We start from the raw sequence: 21,506 nt of genomic DNA, 5'->3' as shown, positions 1-21,506 counted from the left end.
TCTTGTAATTAAATGCTTTTTTGGAAATGTAATTAGATTTGTAATTAAATACATTTTTGACGAAGTATTTTGTATTTGTATTTCGATACATATTTGCATGTATTTTGCCCATCCCTGGCTGCAACGCGTGGTACTTACAGATTGTTGATAAATTTTATGTCCGAGTCCTGTCCACTAATAAGCAGAATTTATTTGTGCGCGTGAAATATGCGTGCCTTTCGGTTATCTTCTGGTATAAATTATTTTCGATAGCTAAGCACTTTGTCGATTAACACAGGTGGCGCTGTCAAAACTCGTGAAATATAATTCTAGTCGCATTCATTCTGTCGTGCGCATACCCAACAAAAATGGTGTACAGTTTGTTTTTGGTTTCAAACATGAAACAATGCTTTCCTAATGTCCTTGAAGAAACACATACAACATGAAATCCAAAATACAGTCAGAAAAAGCAGCAATTTAGCCGCCAGCAGTGTCTGAAACTGCGCCTACGCAGGCTGTGCCTATCGAAATCAACTGTCCACTCAATTAAGGGTTCAAATAGTGCCATTATGATATTGGCAGTGGTATGAATGCAAATGAAATCTGTGCTTATGCTCCGGAAGGTGCTTCAAAATCACTTTATTGCGAAGGTCAAATTTGGGGGCTTGACACAGACCAACAAAGGGCATCGGCATGCCCTGGTGGGGGCCGGAAGATTAATTTCGACCACCCGGGGATCTTTCGACGCACAACCGAAATCATCGTCGTGCGTCGAGCCTCCGTCGGATTGCAGGCATCTTGTCCGGGATTCAAACCCGCCACCCGAGGCGTGCGCGTTTTGCGAACTGGTTGGCGGTGCGAGACGAGACACATGATCCGCCACCGGTGTAGAGCGGTTGACGATTGCATACTATTGCCCAAATGGGCGTAGTGCCGACAGAGCACACTAAGCGACGCGGGCGACTTCCCAGCGCCGACCCGAGCCGGTCCGTCCGCCGCCCGGAAGGAGGGAGCCATGGGCGCAGTGTGGAACCGCCTGGCGAGGAACTGCGACGCACACGGCATGTGCACCATGGAACGCCTCGTGACGCCCGACGCCTTTTGCCGCCAGGAGGTCGCCCGCACCTTCGCCACCCTGCTCGGTGAGTGCCCGTGGCTTCCTGCATCGTCATCTCCTCCCAGTGAGCATGTAGTGTGCACTCCGTTTTGAGAAAATCACGATCCTCAGCTGTATTCCGTTCCGTTAAGGGCATATTGTATTTACTTGCATAATGAACGCACTCGCATAATGAACACACCCCCCACAGCGGGTACCAATATTTGGACTTTTTTTTTCCTCCCGTAATGAACGCACCTCCAATTTTCGGCTGCACGAGTCTCGATTTGCGTCCAACTCACCAAGCCAATTTTCTTTTGCTACCAAGCGGTCAGGCCAAGTCAAGCCAAGCCAAGCTGTTCTCGTAATGGCTGGAAGCACCTGCGGAAGTGATCAACCGTGAAACAGAGTGGCGTGCACACTCGACGAAGCTTGGGTCAAGGGATTGCCGAGCCCTGAACATTCTTCACCTATCAGATGCATTGATGTCAACAAAAATGTCGTCACCTGTGGTCCGCTTTCGGACAGTGAAATTGGGAAAGTGGCTGGACCTAAGAACGGTCGCGTCGCTCCCCGTGCTGAAAGCTTCGTAGGGCACTTTTTTTTCGGCAAAAGATACGCCGAAAGCGCCCTAAAAGGGTTCGCAAATTATAAAGCATGGTTACTGTGGTACGCCCCTGACCAGCCATGGGTGCACCTCCATCAGTGGAGACGTGCCACAGTACCTTTCCATGTCATATTGGCACCTAATATGACGTTTGCACGAAGTGCGTAAATGCAAAAAGTTTACCCCGCTTAATAAACGCAGCCCCCAAATATGCGTCATTTTTCGGGGAAAAAGTGTGTGCATTATGCGAGTAAATACAGTAGATGGGACAAATATATGGTCACAAATGACGAGGTGGCGAAACAAAGAGTAATTGAGGAAACTGATACGTTTAATGGGGTGAACTTGTGCCCAAAACAAAATAGAAAAAGGGCTAGCGTCGCAGGCGCCGTGGGCGTAACAGCAGGATCGAGCACTGAGGCGAGACTAACTCTGGCTTGCCACGCGGAGCCCCTTTTCTAGCCACGCAGGTTTCTGGAACATTTGGCATAGAAAGTTTGGCACGTAGAACATTTGTCACTCGATCAGACAAGAAAGTTCTCGAATTTGCAAGAACGCCAAGTAGAAAGAATAAATCAAAGAATGTTCCGCTCGCTGGGAATCAGACCCAAACGCCACTGCCAAGCACGGCAACCATTCGGCCACGTACGCGCTTGCTCAGCGACGCGCGTGGCAATATTTTGTTGTAATTTTTTCACGAATAAAACTGACAAATTTGTTTGCGCACTATTTATTCTGTTAGACACAATTTAGGTGGAGGTCACAGCCCGCTCTAAGCCCCACCCAGGGACCAGTGGCCCCGCCCATTATTACTGGATTGGCTCGGCTGCTTGGCCGAACACGCTCGCCAGCCTAGTGTCTTTCTTTCGCGACATCCAGTGCGTCTAGTCCAGCGTCTGACACGGCCGGCTTGTCGTGCAAGCAGACGCGTGGCAGCCTCCGGTATCATCCGCCATTCCAACACCGTCCGTCATCGTCTGCAATGACCGTAAGATGTGGACATGAAAGCTGCGCGTCGGCATCCGTTTTTGCCTTGGCCCATCTGCTTTTACACCCCGTCTAAAAACTTGTGCAACGCTCGCAAGACTCATCCATGAAAGCAGTGTTCTAGTGTTCCATCATGCACGAGCCACGGTCCAATACAAGCGTCTGTCAGCCTCTATTGATGTGCGTAATTAGCGAAGTAGAACAATCAGCAAAATAAATACGCACTCCTTCCAGCTTTTCTATCTTGTTATTTTTTCACATGGTGGATGTGCGTCATGATGCACAATAGACCCTTTCAAAAATTGTGCCCTCTTACGTGATTGATCTGAAAATACTGCAAAGTTGCGTGCACAAACAACACCAACAAGCTGGCAAGTCTATAACTGATAAAACACTCACTTCCAACAAATTGTATACAAATGATAGACCTGACATTTTATGGTGTCTTTTGCAGTAATTTCAAATCGGCCGTAATAGGGTGTATGTTTCGAAGGGGTCTATTAAAGCCAGGGACTGAAACCGATAAATATATTGATTCGGTTAGGGTCACTATTTTTTCTTCAAATCTGTTTAGTTTGTTTGGGGGTTCCGGCCTTCACTTTTTCGGTTACCAATTAGCCGCCTCTAAAAACCTTTTATTTTTCGATTCAATTTTTTTTGGCAAGCATATAATGGAAGCATCCTGCCTATAAATAATTGTTCTAATGTTTGACAACAGTTCTTTACTTTTTAATAAACAGTCTGAAGTAATTCCTGATAATCTACAACGGGTCGGAGAGGCGAAAGATCAGAGTCCTAAAACTGTAGTGGTGGATATATAGACAGCAAGATGCTTGTCAACCATCTAGAGAGGCGACATGTCTCTACGCTGTAGATGAGAAATTTTTAGCGAGTTTGTTTCACGGCACTTGTGCCCACAAGTGCCCGCTCGCAGCATGGAGCGGGTTTGTTTCAGCGGCGGCACCTCACGTGTGCGTGCACTTGCTGCACCAAGAAAATCGAGCATGCGCCAAAATGCAATAAGGGGTGCCTTGCTCCGGCAAGGAGCGGGAGCAGACGACGAGGGTTCGTCTGCTACAATGTGTCGTTCGTACAGCGGAACCGAAAAGAAAAAAAAGTAGATTTTTTGATAGAAATCGTGTTCCGCAGGCAACAGAATCAAATGCGACCTTGAATTGTGAGCGTCTGCTATTTTATGAAGCAAGCAATTGACAACCCATGCTTTGTTCGCAAGTTTTTAGTTGCTCTGTTGTCATACAGACCCCGAAATATATGAGTGTATGAAGAAATGCTCAGAACAAACGCATCAGCGGCTCCCGAAATCTTTATCACCATTCGTGTGTGAGTGAAAAATTTAACATTTGTCGACAAAGCTCCCTCAGCAGAAATCTGTGGACATTAACCCTGGAGCTAGGGGACAACAAGGGACGGACAGACACGAAACTCCAACTGTTCATCCCTTTTTATCCCCTAGCTCCACGGTTACTATGTCTATCCTCAACAAGCTCGCCTGCCTACTTGCACGTCAGCTTACTTGCCCCGTCGTACTTTGTTTGAAAAAGCTCTCATTCTCGACGCCCTCACCAAAGCGAAAATCTGATCCACCTGTAACTACAATCGAAATCGAAAGTCCCACGAGAAATTTTTGCTGGAAATTCTATCACACTAGTTTTAAGCCGTAGCATTTCAGTGGTTCACGCATAATACCATGCTCAAACAGATCAAGCTTCTGCGTGGACAGCATCAGTTTTCTCCAGTGTAAACCCCAGCTGCTTTGTAGTCAGCTGGTTGCGGAAATTTACGCCGTCTGTAAGTATCTCTACGACAGCCAAGTTACTTGAAGTCATTGCAAATAAAAACAAGAGGTTGCAGCGACCAACGTTCATGGATAAACGTTAGTAGCGACTGCACTCTCGCATTCCCATCCATCACGTTGAACAGAAAGGTGCTAGCTTTGGTCTGAGATCGGTACCCTTTCTACAACATAGATGGCGACAGCATCAGTCTTCTGCACTCTGTGCATTTGGAAAGTTCGTTGGTGGCCGGTTCTCCGTGGGACACTCCGCGAGTGCGATGCATTCTGGGAAAGAACTCGAATGGTGCCAGTGCGTGTGAAACAAACTCGCTATTAGGCAATGCAGAACGGCTAGCCTGGAATCTTCAAGTGCTTCATGCAGTAGGGATGCACAATCACACGCCACCACGATGCTCATCCAGATCGAAACAATCCAAAATGATAAGCATTCCGAAACTTCTTTACTACATACTTCAGACATGGGTTCTCAAACTGGGTTCCGCGGAGTGCTCGCTTGGGTTCCGCAAGCACCCGAGTCAGTACCCCCCCCCCCATCCTAAACGCACATGCGGATGCGACGACGAGACGCGGGGCTTTCAGCTCAAAACGTGATTTTTTATTCATCAAAGTATGCGGGGCTCATCCATGCGGCCGCAAAATGCAGCGCGCGGCAAGGCGCGGGGTGAGCAGCGCACCCACTCATACTCATCCCTTGTCCCTCCTAAACTAGAGTTTGCACCTGCCATCTGGGACGCACATCAGGCTCACCAATAACATTGAACCGGTCCAGAACCGTGCATCACATTTCGTTTACTCAGATTCTTTTTCTTTCACGAGCGTCTCTTCTCTCACAATCCCTGCGAGTCTTCCTCTCCTTTCTGGACGTTGCAAGCTTGCTAGGCTATTTCTTTTTCACAAGTTTCATTACAGCCCGTGCCTCCGTCATCGTCGTGTCGTGTCATCGTCGTACGTGCCATACCCTCGACGTAGTATGCCCAAAAGTGGGAACAGTCGCATTTCAAAATTCTTTCTTTTTACGCACTACCATAGATTGGAATGGTCTTCCCTCAAACATTGTTGCAACTCCAAGCAACAAAATTTTAGCAACTTTTATTAGCTATCGTAGTGTAGATTTGTGCGTAACTATTTTGTGTATATATTTTTTGTCTACTTTGATGTTTTGTCTGAATTGTTTTTATGCGCTTTTTCTCGATGAGCTTTTGTCACCTGTTTTTTTGTTTATTACTCAACCCTTATGTAATACCCCCAAGGTGGTCCTTAAGGTATTTAAATAAATAAATAAATTTGTTTCTCAGACTTAAAATTATTGTTGATAAAATTACTATTATGGCACAGAGAAACATTTTTACGACAAACATTTCAAATGCCAATCATTTCTCCAACCAATGCGAGCCGAGAAAAGCTGCTTAGCTATAGTCGCTGACAGGTCAAGAATGAAGTGGAAGCTCCTCGCACCCCTTTCCACTTCAGTGGAGGTGGAGAGGAGGTCGCCTTCTCTCCAGCATTCACTCTACTAAAGTGGAAAGAGGTGGGAGGAGCTTCCACTTCGTTCTTGACCTGTCTCCGACTAGAGCTAAGCACTGGACAGGACCTAGAGTCCCCCAGCTAAATTGCCCCCAACGTAAATATTGCTCAGTCATGGAAAAATTTACAAACAATAATATGTCCCATCTAAATATTAAAAAAAAATTTTTTGTGTGTGTTTTAAGGCAGTTTTACACATTTGCATTTCCCTGTGACAAACTGCATTATGACCGCCCGTGATTGTTTTCAAAGAGATAACGCAGTCTTGGGTAGACCCAGCCTGCTTCTAGTTGGCCTACACATATTTCTGTCATGCATCGTTCTTTTACCATTGGCTTAATAATTGGGACAATGCTATAAGTGACCATTTCTCAAAGATAGCACGTATCTCGCAAATAACGCAAAACCTTCAGTCTGTATGGTTGTACGTTAAGAACCCAACAGATGCTCTGCTTCCAACACGCCCTTCTTACCTTCTGGCAAACTTGCTGCGCGCACATCGTGTTATCAAAGGCAGAAAGCTCACGCCTGATGCATCTACTAGGTTCTTAACCTGGCATCAACTGTAGTTCGGGACTCGAGGCATTCGACGATTATTTGCATTTTGTCACCAGGGCCATTCGAAAGATGGTGCCACTGTGCCGTCTCATAAACAGTCGCAAGTGGTCATTACGCAGTCGGTCAGTCAGATATGCAAACTAGGATAAATAAAACTGCCTAAAAGTGCAAGATAAGACAAACTCGGCACTGACTAGCTACTTGTTTTCTTTCCCAACAAAATGCATTGCCTTGTTTCCATAATTCAATCGGACATTCAGGCTATGCGGAGCGAAAGTTGGTCGGCTTCTTGCGCAGGAATTGCGATGATGGTGGAACTCCAGGCTCTTATATGCTGATTGAAAACAAAATAGTGGGTAGCCCTTAAGGCATTGATGCCTACCCACTATCTTTCCAATCAAAGCCAATCAGAATGCGGCACAAGAAGTTGACGATTTGCTCTCATTGCCTCGTGCGATTCTCGGCAAATGAAATTAAATATCAAATGTGACGAAATGAGAATCTCCCGTAAAACCACAGCTTGTCTTCTCTACCACTTGTCAGATAGTCTTCTTGAAATCGTATAATCTCATAAATACTTAGGTGTCCAGATTGCTTCTGACCCATCGTGGAAAAATTGTACCGAGCATGTTAGAAATTATGGTACTAATCGCATGCTTGGATACATCGGACACAAATTTTCTTTAGCCCCATCTTCTCTAAAATTATTACTTTATAAGGCCAAGTATTAATTCGAATTAGCACGCTCAGACTGGGATGCTAGTAGAGAAATTTCTATATCAGCTTTTTAAAGAACCGGTCAGCATGTTTCATACTACCATCGTACGTCAAGTGTCATGTCAATGAAATGCAATTTCTCTTTACCCCTCCTTTCCATCCGGCGTACAATCTTTCATCTATGTTTATTTCATAAAATCTATTGTAACAATTCCAGTCTAAAAGCTTACCTAATTAATTATCCCATCTATGCCTCAACCATAATTGCAGTTAGCATTCCTAGAGTCACTGAATGTCCCCAGAATACTGATGGTGCCCAGACGTTGGCTCAATCTTTTTCTTTTTTTTACTGTGGTCACCTCGAGCATATTTTTGCATAAAAACAAACGGAAAAAGCTCTATTTGCAAGTACTTTTACTGGAAATTATTGCAGACTGACAGGACTTGAACATGAACATTTGGCTGAGATCAGTCTGGTTGGGTGGAATAATTAAAAAGCAGGCCCTAATTGGGAACCCTGCGTTTCGATGCCTACTCGACAAAATCAAACACGGTGTCGACTCATCAAAGTTTGTCGCAAACCTCTCATCCAGGCAGCTTTTGCCTTGTGGGGTCGAGGTCTTAGCAAAGGGTCACGGCTTCAACAAGGCCAAATGTGCCGAATGTAGTTGCCACTCTAGCAGACGGCATCGCGCTTTTGGCTCCAAGCGCTTGCGAACGAATTTGACAAAAAGTGATCAGCATCATATCAAAAATTAAAAAAAACATCCATGACACAAGTTGTCTTGAGAAGAGCAAAGAGCTCTTCGGGCACTTCAAGAGGATGAAAAGATTGTGCACAAGGGAAACTCGACGGTGGCCCTAGACTGAGAGGCTAATTACGAGCAAGGTGTTTCGGATCTTCTCAAAATTTCTGCCTAGGAAGGATTTAAAAAAGACCCCGTGCCACAAGTTCAGGCAAAAATGAACAAGGTCCTGGCGGAAATTTTCAAGAAACACCCAGAATCAAGAAACCGCCACCTGCGACTTCTCTGCAGGAATGGATGTGCATCGGGATTCTGTGGTGTGCCCAAGATCCATAAACCTATTGTTCCTTTCCAGCCCATTGTAATCTTCACGACCTCATCGCTGCGTGCTCTTTCCAAATGATCTCCAGCGCACACTTTCTCCTTTCGTTGGACAAACGACCTTCATGCTCAACTCTAGCGACTTTGTGGAGCATGTTTCGCAGTTCAGGGTGAGTGCTGAGGAGAGTGTGGTATCTTTCAACGTTGCTTTTTACGAGCATTCGGGTTCCTCTGGCAGTTGCCACCACAAGAAACGCCCCCGAGAAAGACAACGATTTGAAGGAGAGGGGTGTGGATGAACTCTGCCGCCTCCTTGAGTTTTGTTTCAGTAGCACCTACTTCAGCTTCGAGGGGGACTTCTTCAAACAGGCAAGCGGAACTGCAATGTGTGCTCAATTTCCGTCACCACGGCAAACCTATGCAGGGAAGCCATTGAATAAAAGGCGCTGCAGTCGTTCGCCACATGTCCCAAGGTGTTCTTGCAGTGTGTAGACGACTGCTTCGCTATTCTAAATACATCCGAAGTGAACAGGTTTCATCAACTCCATCGAGCCGGCCATTCTGTTTACTGTGGAACGAAAAAAGAACAACACCTTGCCTTTTCTCGATGTACTCATAAAGAAATAAAATGAAGAGCTGACGTTATACCTACCTCCAGTTTGACTCCAACCATCGTACCAGTCATAAGGCGTCGGTAGTCGGGATGATCTTGTTCAGGTCAAGGACTACCTGCTGGACTGAGGCTGACAGAAGAAAAGAAGATCAAACCGTCTTTGCTGACCTCAAAAAAGTTTTATTCACTACATTGCCTGTCGCATGAACAAAAATCATCAGCACCTGCTGCCACAGGCAAGTAGCGTGCAGTTCCGGCCAACCGCGCACATTAGCATTCCCTATGTGCCAGGAATAAGTGAAGCGCTGGCACGTGTGCTGGCTGAAGAGGTGGTCCAGACGACCCACAAGCCAACATCAACACTTGGACGGCTTATGCCATGACCAAAAGATTGTCCCCTTCAAGAGAGATCACAAGGTTCCATTTATAAGATTTCATGCTTGGATTGCCCAGCCACGTGCATCAGCCAAACCAAGAATATTCGGGAGAGCATACGACAACACCAAAACGATGTTCGCAAGTTCAACCAGGGGTGCAAAACATCCGCATTTTTGACGTTGAGACCAACCACCGACAGCGACTTTTCTTGGAGTCGTGGCACATACAAATTATGCCAGAAAACATTAATAGATTAATAAAACTTTGGTTTGGGCTAGTTAGTCCATGATAGGTATAAGGTTGAAAAGTGCAAACAGGCGTGACGATAGGAAACGACAGGGACATGCTCAACTCTCAACTGATTTATCGCAAAACCGTTCAACGCTTATATGCACAACTCATCTACCCTTTACATATCAAACAATGCCCACAGCCAATAAACACTTTACAGACACCCATCTAGATAAGTCACTTCCTTATCTATTAGGCTAACCGATGGTACGCTGACGCATTTGTCATTCCTTTTTTTTTTAATAAAGAAAGCCTCTATAATCTCTCACACTGGCTTTCTTTCGCTTTTTTCAAGAAGGTCGCTGACTCCAAAAGCAGTTCGCAGCCACAACGCTTACAATGCTCAGACAGATGACCCCCCCCCACCCCCGAATTGTTGCATACAGATAGTTTGTGTTCTCTTGCCCTGTCATTGAAACAGCGTCCTGTTTGTCCTATAGAAACTTTCCCCCGCAACTAAGCGGTATTTCATAGCTGACAATAGTGACACAGTCAGTATATTGGCTTGCATGCTTCTTGGAGCACATAACTTTCTTTTTTGTAGTCATCGTCAGACATATCTTAGCCAGTATGCAGGGCGCAGAAAAGACAATGTTAACATTGTATCTGCCGGTAATCTTTTTTATGTTGTGTGAAACTCTGTGCATGTACGGAATGACATGTACGCTTCATAAAATCAAACAAAAGAATCAACAAAACGGTAGTATCAAAAAATGATAAAGAAAAAGAGTACAACTATGGCCTTCAATTTACGTACATTAAAAAGAGAGATTTTGTCGATGCCTGGTGAGCGACACGTCATCATTGTACGGTGGTGCTTGACTTTAAAGTAACTTCTTATTCAAGCTGTTTTTTTTTTTGTTTTTTTTTCAATAAATGTTTAGTTGATAGTTTAGCGCTCGTCTAAACATTTACTGAAAAAAAAAAACAAAAAAAAAAACAGCTGGAACAAGAAGTTACTTTAAAGTCAAGCTGTGTGCTTTTCTCTTTGTCCTTTTGCGCGCTGCTTTGAATTTATTAAATGTTTAACATGGTTTGCACGTTAAGTCATCATGTTGGTGGTCATTCCGATTTGTTCTTGCTGAGAAAATCAAATCCGGTTGTGCATAATGCACACTGCAGAAGGTTCGCGCTCAGTGCAAGTCATATATTCGAAAAACAAAATATTCTTGCTTAGCGCAGCGTCATGAAAAACGGCGCGAGCGTCTGGCACCACGAAAACGCGCTTTCTGGCAGCAGTGATTTTGCAAACAAAAGAGTTTCTGGGGCCACGCTTTCTGGTCTGTGCCAAAGATGTGGAGCAGTGGAACCTTCACAACACAGTGTGGTTTTACATCCCATGTCACATGACCGCATGACACACGATTAATCATAGTGCCAATGAAAGAGTGCCACGGAAACCCACAATTTCTCGTACATTGCACATGTGATTGCTGCGCCATTTGTGCCAAAGTGCTTACCCTGCTACATCCTGCTACATTTTACCAAAATGTGAAAAGTTTGTGCCAACGTTGCGCCAAATTTAGTTTTGGAGCAACGCTGCACTTTAATGATACTGAAAATATTATAGCTCAGGCCTCGCTGCTCAGCCAGGCCGCTACGATATGCTTATGCAAATTCTCAGAACTTTTGGCTATCGTCTGAAATAAAGTACTATTCGATCGCATTTCGTATGAAAGGCTGACAGTACTCGGAAGTTTCGCAATCGTCTGTTTTGCTAGAGGATTAGTTAGTGTGGTTGAGTGCGGTCCTCCTCGTGCACTGGTGTACTGCAGAGATACGAAAACCGCAACATAAGGATTGCGATTTTGCGTGTTTTGCTTCGCTGCAGTGCAACACCGTGCTGAGGGGAAAGCACTGCTCCAGAGCGAGATGTGACACAGTTCCTGAATGTAACTTTGGCTCATATGTATGCTATACTACAATATCTTGGCTGTACCTATTTCCATATTGAGATTTAGCGAGGATACTCCGGTAGTGCAAGAACATTTAGATGCTCTCTTTCGTATGTTTATTTATTTATTTATGCCAACTAATTTGTTTAGCTATCACTTTCATATAGATGTGAGTAAATTAGAGCTAAGTTGGCAGGAACATTAAATGGAAGCTCGGAAACAACCTTAATGAGTTCGGCGGGATTGCTTTTTAAGTTTTGTTCCCATGCCGTTTTTGTTATGAAGCTCTACACATGCAATATAATTGATGTTCATAATCAAATGGCAAGTTCTTTGTTTTTTTTATCTGAATTATAAATGGCTGTTTTGTTACAACCTTTAGAACTCGAAGGAACCGTTATTTATGAGTTCTATATTATTGTATTATTTCAGTGAGATTCAGTACCTAAAATAACCATTCACATCAGTTTGTGCTATCCCTCTTCACTCACCTTCTCACCGTGTCTGGTGCTTCTCCACGCAACGAAACGCTAGTTTTGTGTTTGAGGGACTCCCTCCTGCAGTGCAATTGATGCAAACTAAGGGTTGCACGTAAGTGAGAAGTCAATGTAGACATTGCCTTTTAGTTGGACATGCTGACACATTGATCTTCACAATGTCTGCATTGGTACGAATAAGAATGATGCTACAAAAGTTATTTTTGCTGCTCCAAAATTGACTTTTGGCTGCTCCAAGAGCTGCTCCGAAATGACTCGGACTAATCACATCACTGATTGCAGTTTGATACATGACAATTTGATCGCTACAAATAAATACAGCTGCCAATTTTTATTTATCGAACATTCATTTTGTAATACAAACAACAACAAAAAAATTCTGTGAACTGTTTTGAATTGGTTACTGTTATATTTTTTTCCGGTTCAGTTCCAAGATGGCGGCGAAGATTTTGGTTTGGTTATTCAGTTCTGGTTCGGCTAAAAATAACGGTTTGGTTCTAGTTTTTGGTTCCGGTTTGACGCTCTGGTGAAGAGTGTTGTTTGCCCATTGAGAAGTGACTGTTGGAGAGCCATAATTGCGAGCAGTTTTGCCGTGCCCGCTGAGCAGAAAGATAGGGGACCCTCACTAAAGCACTTCCCGTTACCACTGCGACGGGGCAAGCAACGAGCTGGAGTCGCGAATACTGACAGTAAATGATATTACGTTTAAGGCTGCACTAGCTAATTATTACTCTATTCACGTTTGTATTCCCAAATCCCCACCCCTCTGTAATGCTCTGTAAGAAACAAAGAAGACCAGACAGGCACCATTAACCATCCTGTACAACCTTGTCAAAGAAATGTGCCAGTCTGATTAAAAGGTTAACAATACTTATCAAGAGTAACTCATTCCACTCTAACAAAAACGTTGGGTCCGTAATGCGGAATGAAAAATGCTTTGTGGATTCCTTCAGCAGTCTTGTTAGGATGCTTGGCCAATATTTGATTACTATATATAGCTAGGGAGTACAGCCACACCAATTGCAGTATGCGGTTGAATGTACGAGCCCCGTTGTTTACACCTTGCCACAGGACAGGGGTATCTTTTGAGCAACACCAACTGCGCGAGCAACATATCTGCAATGGTGTTTTTTTTTTGGTTTTTTTCAAGTACATTATGATATGTTTATAATAATAATAATAACGACGCATTGCAGATATTGGCGTTACGAACTTGATGTTTTGGTTAGTGTGGAACGAGTTGCTCTTTCTGATGGTCAATACTAACCTATTAAAGTGACAGTGAAATATGAGCTAGTTTCATATCTTTTGTGTGCATCCTGATTGAGGCGATTTGGCTGTGTGAGCACACGAAATCAACTGCTGACAGTGAAACCCTCGGATGGCGCAGGGATGCACAAGCGGAACCTGGTGCACCTGTCGCAAGACCAGCCTTACGGACCGATCGTCATCGAGAGGCAGCAGGAGGACCAGGAGACGCCAGAGTTGCCCTTCCCAGACAACCTCTAGCTTCAGCTCTCTGGCCGTTCCCACCAACTGGACTGCTTTGCCAATTCGACAGACACCATTGGGTGTGCCATTCTGGCAGCCACAAAGAAAGACCTCGCAACTGCCAAACTTGCTAACCGCTAGTTTCTGCTAGTCACATTTGTTATCATTCCTGGTAGGATAGATTTTTTTACTCTCATGATAGCTGTGTGTAAGGCTGAAAGTTTACATTCTTGCCTACCTCAAGGTGCCTTTGGAATATACCGCATTACATGTGGCTTACAAAGGGGACAGTCACGCCAAGCGGTGCATGCTAGTCATTTATCTTCGTTTCCGTTTTCTGCTCAAACTGACTGCCTCACAAAGTACAAATGTTAACACTGTTTGTCCTACGCTGCATAGTTTATATGACCAGTGCAAAAGGGCACTCCTCTTTATCACATTTTTGGGCCTTGCATGCAATGTTTTCATCCCACAAATTTTCTATCCAATTTATTTTTTCGTTTGCGGGAAAGCTCTTGTGGTTCTTTCTGTTGTCAAGCTTTTGCTGGCAGCCTGCAGTACAATGTGGCCGAAATGGATTGAATGCACTTTAAACTGACCGTATAAATCGGTTTCTTAACTTATCAGAGCTGCTCTAAGCTGGTGCATTCATTAATCTAGAGTATGAATACGTGAAACCTCCGGAGTTAAAAGAAAGAAAATAAAAACTGGCCTTATCTATCTTATCTGAAAATCGTCAAAAAACCGCTGTGGCTTTTACTTAAATTAAAAAATTTGTGAAATGGAAAGAAAATAGAATTGGCTTCAATATTCTTCACTTCATTTGACCCAAATAAGCGCCACAGTAACACATACTTTTCAGTAGTAAAGGGAAACCCTAGTTTTTGGTTTTTCTTGATTTACTCGGGTGAGCCAATTTTTCCACAATTTTAGCGAAAGCTTCCACGAACTTCAGGCACCTCTGTAGTAATTAAATCCCAGTGCAATAAGTTAAGAAACCAAATTATGTGGTAAGTTTAAAGTGCGTTCAATTCATTTTGTCCACGCTGTACTGAGTTCCCTTTTTCAGTATTTGAAAAAAAAGTAGTTTTTTTTTTGTGGTTTGTGGAAAAGGATTGCCATACTGCTTTTAATCCCATTTTACAGTTTATGCATGTTCATTGACCTCACCTCATGACTGCATGCTGTTTTTTTTTGACAATCACACTTTGGTGTGCTCTTTTATGATAGTTGCTGAGAGTGCTGTGTTGGTTTTGCACAGTCACAAACCATGGAAACATTGACAGGCATTGGTTAATATTTTGTGCGCCATAATTTATCTGTACTTTGCCGAAGGGCCCTGTTTTTAGGCCAGCACTCGCGTTAATGTTTTTCACTGTGCATGTGCTCTGCTGCAGAACAATTGTGGAGCACATAGTTTTCACAGCTTTACATTTATAAATAAATCTGCTTTTGCAGTTAACGATATTTGGTGTGGTTCTTTAAAACGGATTGTTACAGTTGACGAGTAACCACCACTGCTAAGACCGACATTAGATTGTAAAATATCACATACTTTTTTTTCAGCCTAGGATGAAATATGTAGCTAGTGGGGCACAGTGTCCATTGTGAGTGCTGGCAGGCACATGTCCCATTGCTCGAAAAAACATGGCTTCCAAATTAAACCATGTTCATGAGGTCAGAATTTCAATGTGCAGAGCTAATGCTTTTTCCATATTTTTCCTCTCACAAGGTGATTCCACAAGAGTGGAATCACCTTGTACCAATGGTACCAATCAAAGAACACCAACAGTTCAGAAATGTCGCAGCTAATATATAACAAGAGGCCAATTTACTAAAATTGGCAACTATTTCAATATGTTTATTTTTCTTTATTTATTTGCCTTATGTACTAGAAACAGCCAATGCCTTAGTAGTGGTACACACTCACGCGCAACATACAGTTTAAAAAGAAAAAAAAAAAACATGTGCACATAATGACAGAGTACATATAAAACTTGAACACTGATGTTAGTAAATGTGAATGGTTAGTGTGCTTTTAAAATCCCGCTCACTCGCGAAAACGTCAACCACTGCACTCAGTACATTAAAACTGCTCTGTATTTGTAAAATTGGGGAAAATGAACATATGTCTTGCACGTAAAACGTGTTGTGGTGTCGACAGTTTACTTGAGGGACATGTATAGAAAGCAGAGAAACAAGCCTAGGGCACAGTTTTATACAAAAATACATAATCATGAAAAGTTCGACGAGCCACCAGTGATTGCAAGTTTAGTCGATCAACATGGACTGGTAGCCCCAAAAAAAACCGGCGGCCGTAACACAAACAATGCGTGCCAACTTTCTCTGCACACGTTCAAGGCCATCAGAGTTGGTCAAACCCAGACAGTTCCAAACTACAGAGCCAAACTCCAGTTTTGAGGGCACAATCAATGTGTAAAGCCAAGACAATGATGGGTAATACGTGAAAACAAACCTAAAAGTCGCAAGCAAGAGCTGACCAAATTTGACACGATTTGTAAAACTCCCAAGTCACGTACGCAATATTCGCATCGCGATGGTCGATTGTCCAGCTTATACAAGAAAAGCTGGCGTGCACTTCTTCCTTGATAAGGAGGTAACACTTTTTTTTGGCATTTAGACATAATTTATTTTGAAGACACCATGATGAAATTGCGGTAATATCTTCCTGTCACAATGAACATGTGATTTTGTTTGAAGATCTTAATATCATCAGCGAACTGCAGCAGATTTGAATGTTTATGCAAAGAGAGATGTCGTTGGCAAAAATATTAAACAGCAACGGTCCTAGAATATAGACCCCTGAGGAACGCCGGATGATATGTATGATCTCGACAACACACCGTTAACACAAACATTGTTAATGCGCTTGGACAGATATGACTGAAGTCATGCTGCACAAGGTCAAAGGCTTTACTTGAGTCAAAATAAATAGCGTCGACCAGCCCATGGCTCAAATACTAGCTAAGTTAGTTTCAACACTTAGACTGAACAAAACCATGCCGAGGTTTATATTTCTTTGAAATAGCTAGAAAGGTGAAGTTCTACCACAATCTCAAACAGTTTCGAGAATGTGGTTAGTAAGGAAACGGGTCTATACTTTCTAACATCTGCAGAGTCCCCTGATTTGAAAATAGGCACCACAACAGCTGACTTGCACTTTTCTGGAAAAATACAGTTTTGAATAGACAAGTCAAAAAGGTAGGTCAAGACAGGCACAAACGCATCAGAGCAACCTTTAACAATAAATGCTGGTATGCTATCGGAACCCAATGAAAGTTTAGGTTTCAAACGTCTAATACAATCGTGCACTACAGTGTGATCGACAGTAAATGGGGCTACCAGTTTTCGCAACAACATGATTAAGTGCTTGTGAGTCTAAGCTCGCAGACTGCTTATCACACAAAAATACACTTGAGAAGTATGACGAAAACATTTCGCCGACAACACGGGGTCACAATAAAAGCCATAACCATTTGACAACATAATGAACCTGGCTTCTGTGCCCAGTACCTTATTTTTGTACTTCCAAATATTAGGATTTTTCAGCAGTTCGTTCTTGATGTTATTCATGAAGTTTTCTTTATCTCTCTGATAAAGAAACTTTACTTCGACCCTCGCCCTACTAAATTTCGTGTACCAAGCATCACTGTGGCCATGTTTATAATGACGATGAAACCGTAATTTTTCTTTCATCGTACATTTCAGTTCAGATGAAAACCAGTACCATGGAAACTTCTGCCTTTTCCTCATCTTAAGTGGAATAAAACGCTGAATACCATCTGTTACAATGTCAGTGAAAGCGTTACAGGCTGAATTTACGTCAGTGTTTGTTATCACCGGAGACGAATCTATGTTTGTGAAATGATGGTAAAGACCCAGATAATTTTGCTGTTTAAAGTCGAAAGACACTTGGTTGTATGCAGGCTTAAGCTGAAACGGCAATTTTACTGTTGCTACAAACGGATCGTGCCAAACATCTGCTGGAACCACTGAAGCGTCAACTTTCGAAACTACGTCTCAGACGTTAACAATACATAGATCCAACACATTCTGTGCAGGGTTTTTTATACTACAGTCGAATCTCGTTAATTCAAACTCGAATTAAACGAAGCTTGAATTACCGAAAGCTCATTAAATGGAGTACTTACGTGCAGCGCTGTATTGGGCAGAGCAAGTGCACTAAGCTAACACATGAGTGACGAGTTCCGGGACATCTATTTCACCAATGACGAAGGCAAAGGGACGATGTGCCTTCGGTACAAGGTCTTTAAGTTCTGGATATGACACCCATATCCATTGGCTGCAGCACAGACGTTCTTCGGTAGGAACACCAAGTGAATCGCACATAGGCCTTGGACACTGTAGTGCGCTGTGCAGTTGTCTACAAAAAGCAGAATATTCCGGCCTTTCAAAGGAAATTTTTATCAAGCGCATGAGCCAGTCTGAAAAGAAATTCATGGTCATCCATGCCATTTGTTTGAAAAGTAGTCGACGAGAAGTGTCTTCACACTTTTGAAGCAGCGAGGCTTAGTGGCTTTGCCAATCCCAGGCAACCGGCATCGCTCCATGTCCGTCGCGTTTGCACACACCATCACCGTAAGCCTTTCTTTGCTCCTTTTCCCACCAGCACAGTCGTCGCCTTGAAAAGTTATTGTTTTGTTCGGGAGCGATTTGTAACATACCACCTTCTCGTCCGCATTAAACACGTCTTCGAGCGAGGAGGATGCAAGGCAATCCTAGGCTTCAGCTCCCCGGATAGCCACTCTTCGCATGCGGCTCTGTCCATGGTCTTGAAAGTAAGGCCGTGACGTTCCTTAAACTGCGACAGCCACCCGTCCGAAGCCGAAAATTCTTCAATAGGCATCGTGCTTGTGAGCTCCATCGCCTTGGCTGCAATTATTGGCCCACTCAGTGGAAGGTTTTCGCTACGAACCTGTTTTATCCACATGACGAGAGCGTCTTCAAGCTGGGGATGTGCTGACATTTGCAGCCTCTTCCTGGAAGGGTTTATGCTCCAGCGAAGATGGCCTCCCTGTTCTTTATGTATGCTGATAGAGTGCTCTTCATGATGCTGTGTTTCTTCGCTATTTCCCTGTTGGTCAACTTCTTGCAGTATCTTTACCTTCGTCTTGAGGTCCTTTGGTGGACAATACGTGCCCTGGCTCGCCATGACACTTGGAATCGAGATAACGTCGATCGCGCGCCCACCGAAAACACGTTGAACTGCAGCAACGTGCGAGTGCAAGGCAAGAAATGTAACTGTTGCACTCCCGCCGAAAACGAGCCGAAGAGCAGTGGTGCAGCACCGTCACCATGCAAGAGAGCACCGCATCGCTCACAGCAGCATTCACAGTCGCCACGTGATCGGTTGTCATGGTTACTTGGAACTGGAGACGACGACACAGCCAGGTCAGAGGCGCCGCTTGAGTTAGCCTGCTCCTGAGGGCATGGTCAATCGCGCGGAATGTTCTAATTAACCGGTGCGAACGTTTAAGTGTTCGAATTACCGGGCGTTTTCGCACATTGAAATACATATACTGTAGACCGGACCACAGCGTCAGTTCGAATAAACCGAAAGTTTGAATTAAGCGTGTTAGAATTAACGGGATTCAAGTGTATTTAGTTGTAAAACATAGTTGAAGCTTAAAAACTCAAATAAGACACGGCCCTTTCCGCCGTATCGTGGCTCATGTTATCAACACATTGATAACACTCGGTGAACACCAGGAAGATTAGTCTTCTAAAAGAAGAATGCGATAATGGCAGGGATCAAGTTTTGCCGCAAACATGCTAAAATAGTGCTGGAACTGCAAAGCGCTGAATCCTGGTGGAAAGTAGTTTCCAGTTAGCAAATTGGTTCGATCCTTCATCAGCATCTCAACCCACACGCATTCTTCATAATCGTCAAGGTCTTCTCGGCGAAAAGAAACAAAATCAATATTTATAGCCAGTCAGAACCCTGCCTCCAAAACGTTTGCCGGATTTAACAGAATCCCTACCATGGCGATATACGTTTTCACTGAAATACTCGGAGGATGGAATTTCTGTGTGCAGCCACGTTTCTGTAAGAGAATAAAGGTCATAGCTATTTGCATTCATGTTAGCTGAAAATATTTCTCAATTACTTCGAAGACCGCGAACATTTTGGTAGTACACGGTCGTACTTTCGTGGGACAGATTTGACATATTCAAATCATTGCTTAATGGAATCGAAGTGTCGTCCGGTCTAGTTTTCAATGCTCCAAAAAAGGGCCAAAAGAGACACCCAGATGGCGAGACCTTTAAATCATTAAGTCGAAGCAGTTCACAGAGACATGGAAAGATCTGTAGCTGTTGTACTTGGAGGGGAGTTTTGTGCACTGAACTGACTTTCCTTGGAGGGTTTCCTCGATGACCTCACAGACGTCGGATGTTGTTGTTGTGGGCGACAGTCGTAAGATGAAAAGAGCACGCTTCCTCGGTGGACGAGGGACCACACCCGGCCTGCTCTCAGGCCTGGACCCCTCAAGGGCTTTCAGTCTTTGTTTACGACGAACAAGTGTGCATCCTTGATTGTCCACAGTCGGCCGACAGCACCAAAAGTACCAATGTTAGTTGCCTCTGCCTCTGGCTGTCGAGCATTGGGCAGCCGCACAATTGACGAAAACGTTTTCGAAGAAGAGCCACTCGCGGCCCCAAGGACGTAGGGCAGAGATTCCTGCAGCAAGGCATTGTTTTTCGCTAGGTGCACACTGAGGGATTCGTTATCGACCTTCAGCGACTCGACGTTGGCCGAAAGACCATCAATCTTGTTCAGAAGAATGATTATAAGTTTACGAAGGTCACCTTCATTCTGCCATCACATAGAAATTTAGCACTCACAGGATCGAGATGGGAGGGGCGGCACTCGGAGCATTGTCCTCGTCGCCCTTCCGTTTCGTGCAGGACGGACATTTGTACGTGCTCGACTCATTTTTCATGAGCAACGTGTGCGACGTTGATGCACCGGCAATGGAAGCGCCGACCAGTGATGCCTGAACAGTGCAGGAATAGACGTGTTGCAAAACGTACAGTGCCACGACGGCAGGAAATTGTGGGAACCCTCGGTACAGATCACGCGCTTTCTCGTTGCGCCTTTGCGACTGCAAGTGCGTCCTGGCAGCTACCGCCAGCAGCCATCCGCCATCCCACCCATCCGCAAAGTCGTATATCGGTGGGGGCGTACCGTATCTGTGGCAGCGTAAACGCATTGCGACAGGTGAACTTATTTGAATACGTCATTCGTGGTAACTTACCTTCACGTATTGAAGTGGCACTGAATCCACTTATTTTGCACTGCAACTGTAAAGGGGCAGCTGTTGGCTCGTCCGACTCGGCTGCTCAAACGTTGTTGCCGTGGTAACCTGCGCCTGCTTGCGTATACCACGTGGTAGCGGGAGGAAGGGCGTACCGAGGACTCCCATTATTCATCACGCGGCACGTGCAAGCTTTTGCGATTTTTGAAAAGGGTCTATTGTTGTCTGCCAAAAACTTCTTGGAGTAACTGCCGCACATGTCCTCGTCCGTCGCTACGTTGCCATGCAATCTGATGGCGACGGGCGAGGCATTAGACGGTTGTTTCAAGGATTGAAGAACCTATATTTATTTCTCCGCCAAATCCAGCGGGGAAACTGACCTGCTGCGTAGGTCACACAACGTCAATTTTCCCGCTAAATTTGGCAAGGAAACTAAGTTGGTGTAGAGGTCATGTGATGTCAGGTCAAGTGACGTCAATTCCTCAACCAAATTTAGCAGGGAAACTGAATTGGTGCATAGGTCTCGCGATGTCATGTCATGCGACATCAATTTTCCCGCTAAATTTAATGAGGAAACTGAACTGGTACTTAGATTCACAAGACGTGAATTTCCCCGCTAAATTTAGTGGGAAATGTGCGGATGGACAGACAAAATTTTGTATTTAGAACGCAATAATTATTGCGCTCCATTA

The 21,506-nt window shown here is 44.2% G+C and overlaps 1 protein-coding gene and 1 long non-coding RNA gene across 3 annotated transcripts in view; one reads left to right on the top strand and one right to left on the bottom strand.

The window, feature by feature from the left end:
* The window catches only part of LOC8041306 (meiotic recombination protein REC8 homolog), a 136,204-nt gene extending 121,226 nt beyond the window's left edge, over window positions 1-14,978 (top strand). For both annotated transcript variants that reach the window (XM_040222932.2, XM_042287358.1), the window contains exons 20-21: window positions 951-1,121; window positions 13,416-14,978. In XM_040222932.2, the coding sequence (XP_040078866.2) occupies window positions 951-1,121; window positions 13,416-13,534 (290 nt within the window). In that variant the 3' untranslated portion in view covers window positions 13,535-14,978. The remainder of the gene's footprint in view (window positions 1-950; window positions 1,122-13,415) is intronic.
* LOC115316017 lies at window positions 1,378-12,294 on the bottom strand. The gene is made up of 3 exons (XR_005718149.3): window positions 12,020-12,294; window positions 9,004-9,094; window positions 1,378-1,456 (listed from the first exon to the last, which is right to left on the bottom strand). It is a non-coding gene; the product is annotated as an uncharacterized LOC115316017 (long non-coding RNA).
* Window positions 14,979-21,506: the final 6,528 nt, after the last annotated feature.

Source organism: Ixodes scapularis, unplaced genomic scaffold (assembly GCF_016920785.2).
Source record: "Ixodes scapularis isolate PalLabHiFi unplaced genomic scaffold, ASM1692078v2 PGA_scaffold9__187_contigs__length_104089568, whole genome shotgun sequence".
Classification (NCBI taxonomy): domain Eukaryota; kingdom Metazoa; phylum Arthropoda; class Arachnida; order Ixodida; family Ixodidae; genus Ixodes; species Ixodes scapularis.
Note: the sequence above shows the minus strand (reverse complement) of the source record. Positions and strands in the feature narration are given on the sequence as shown.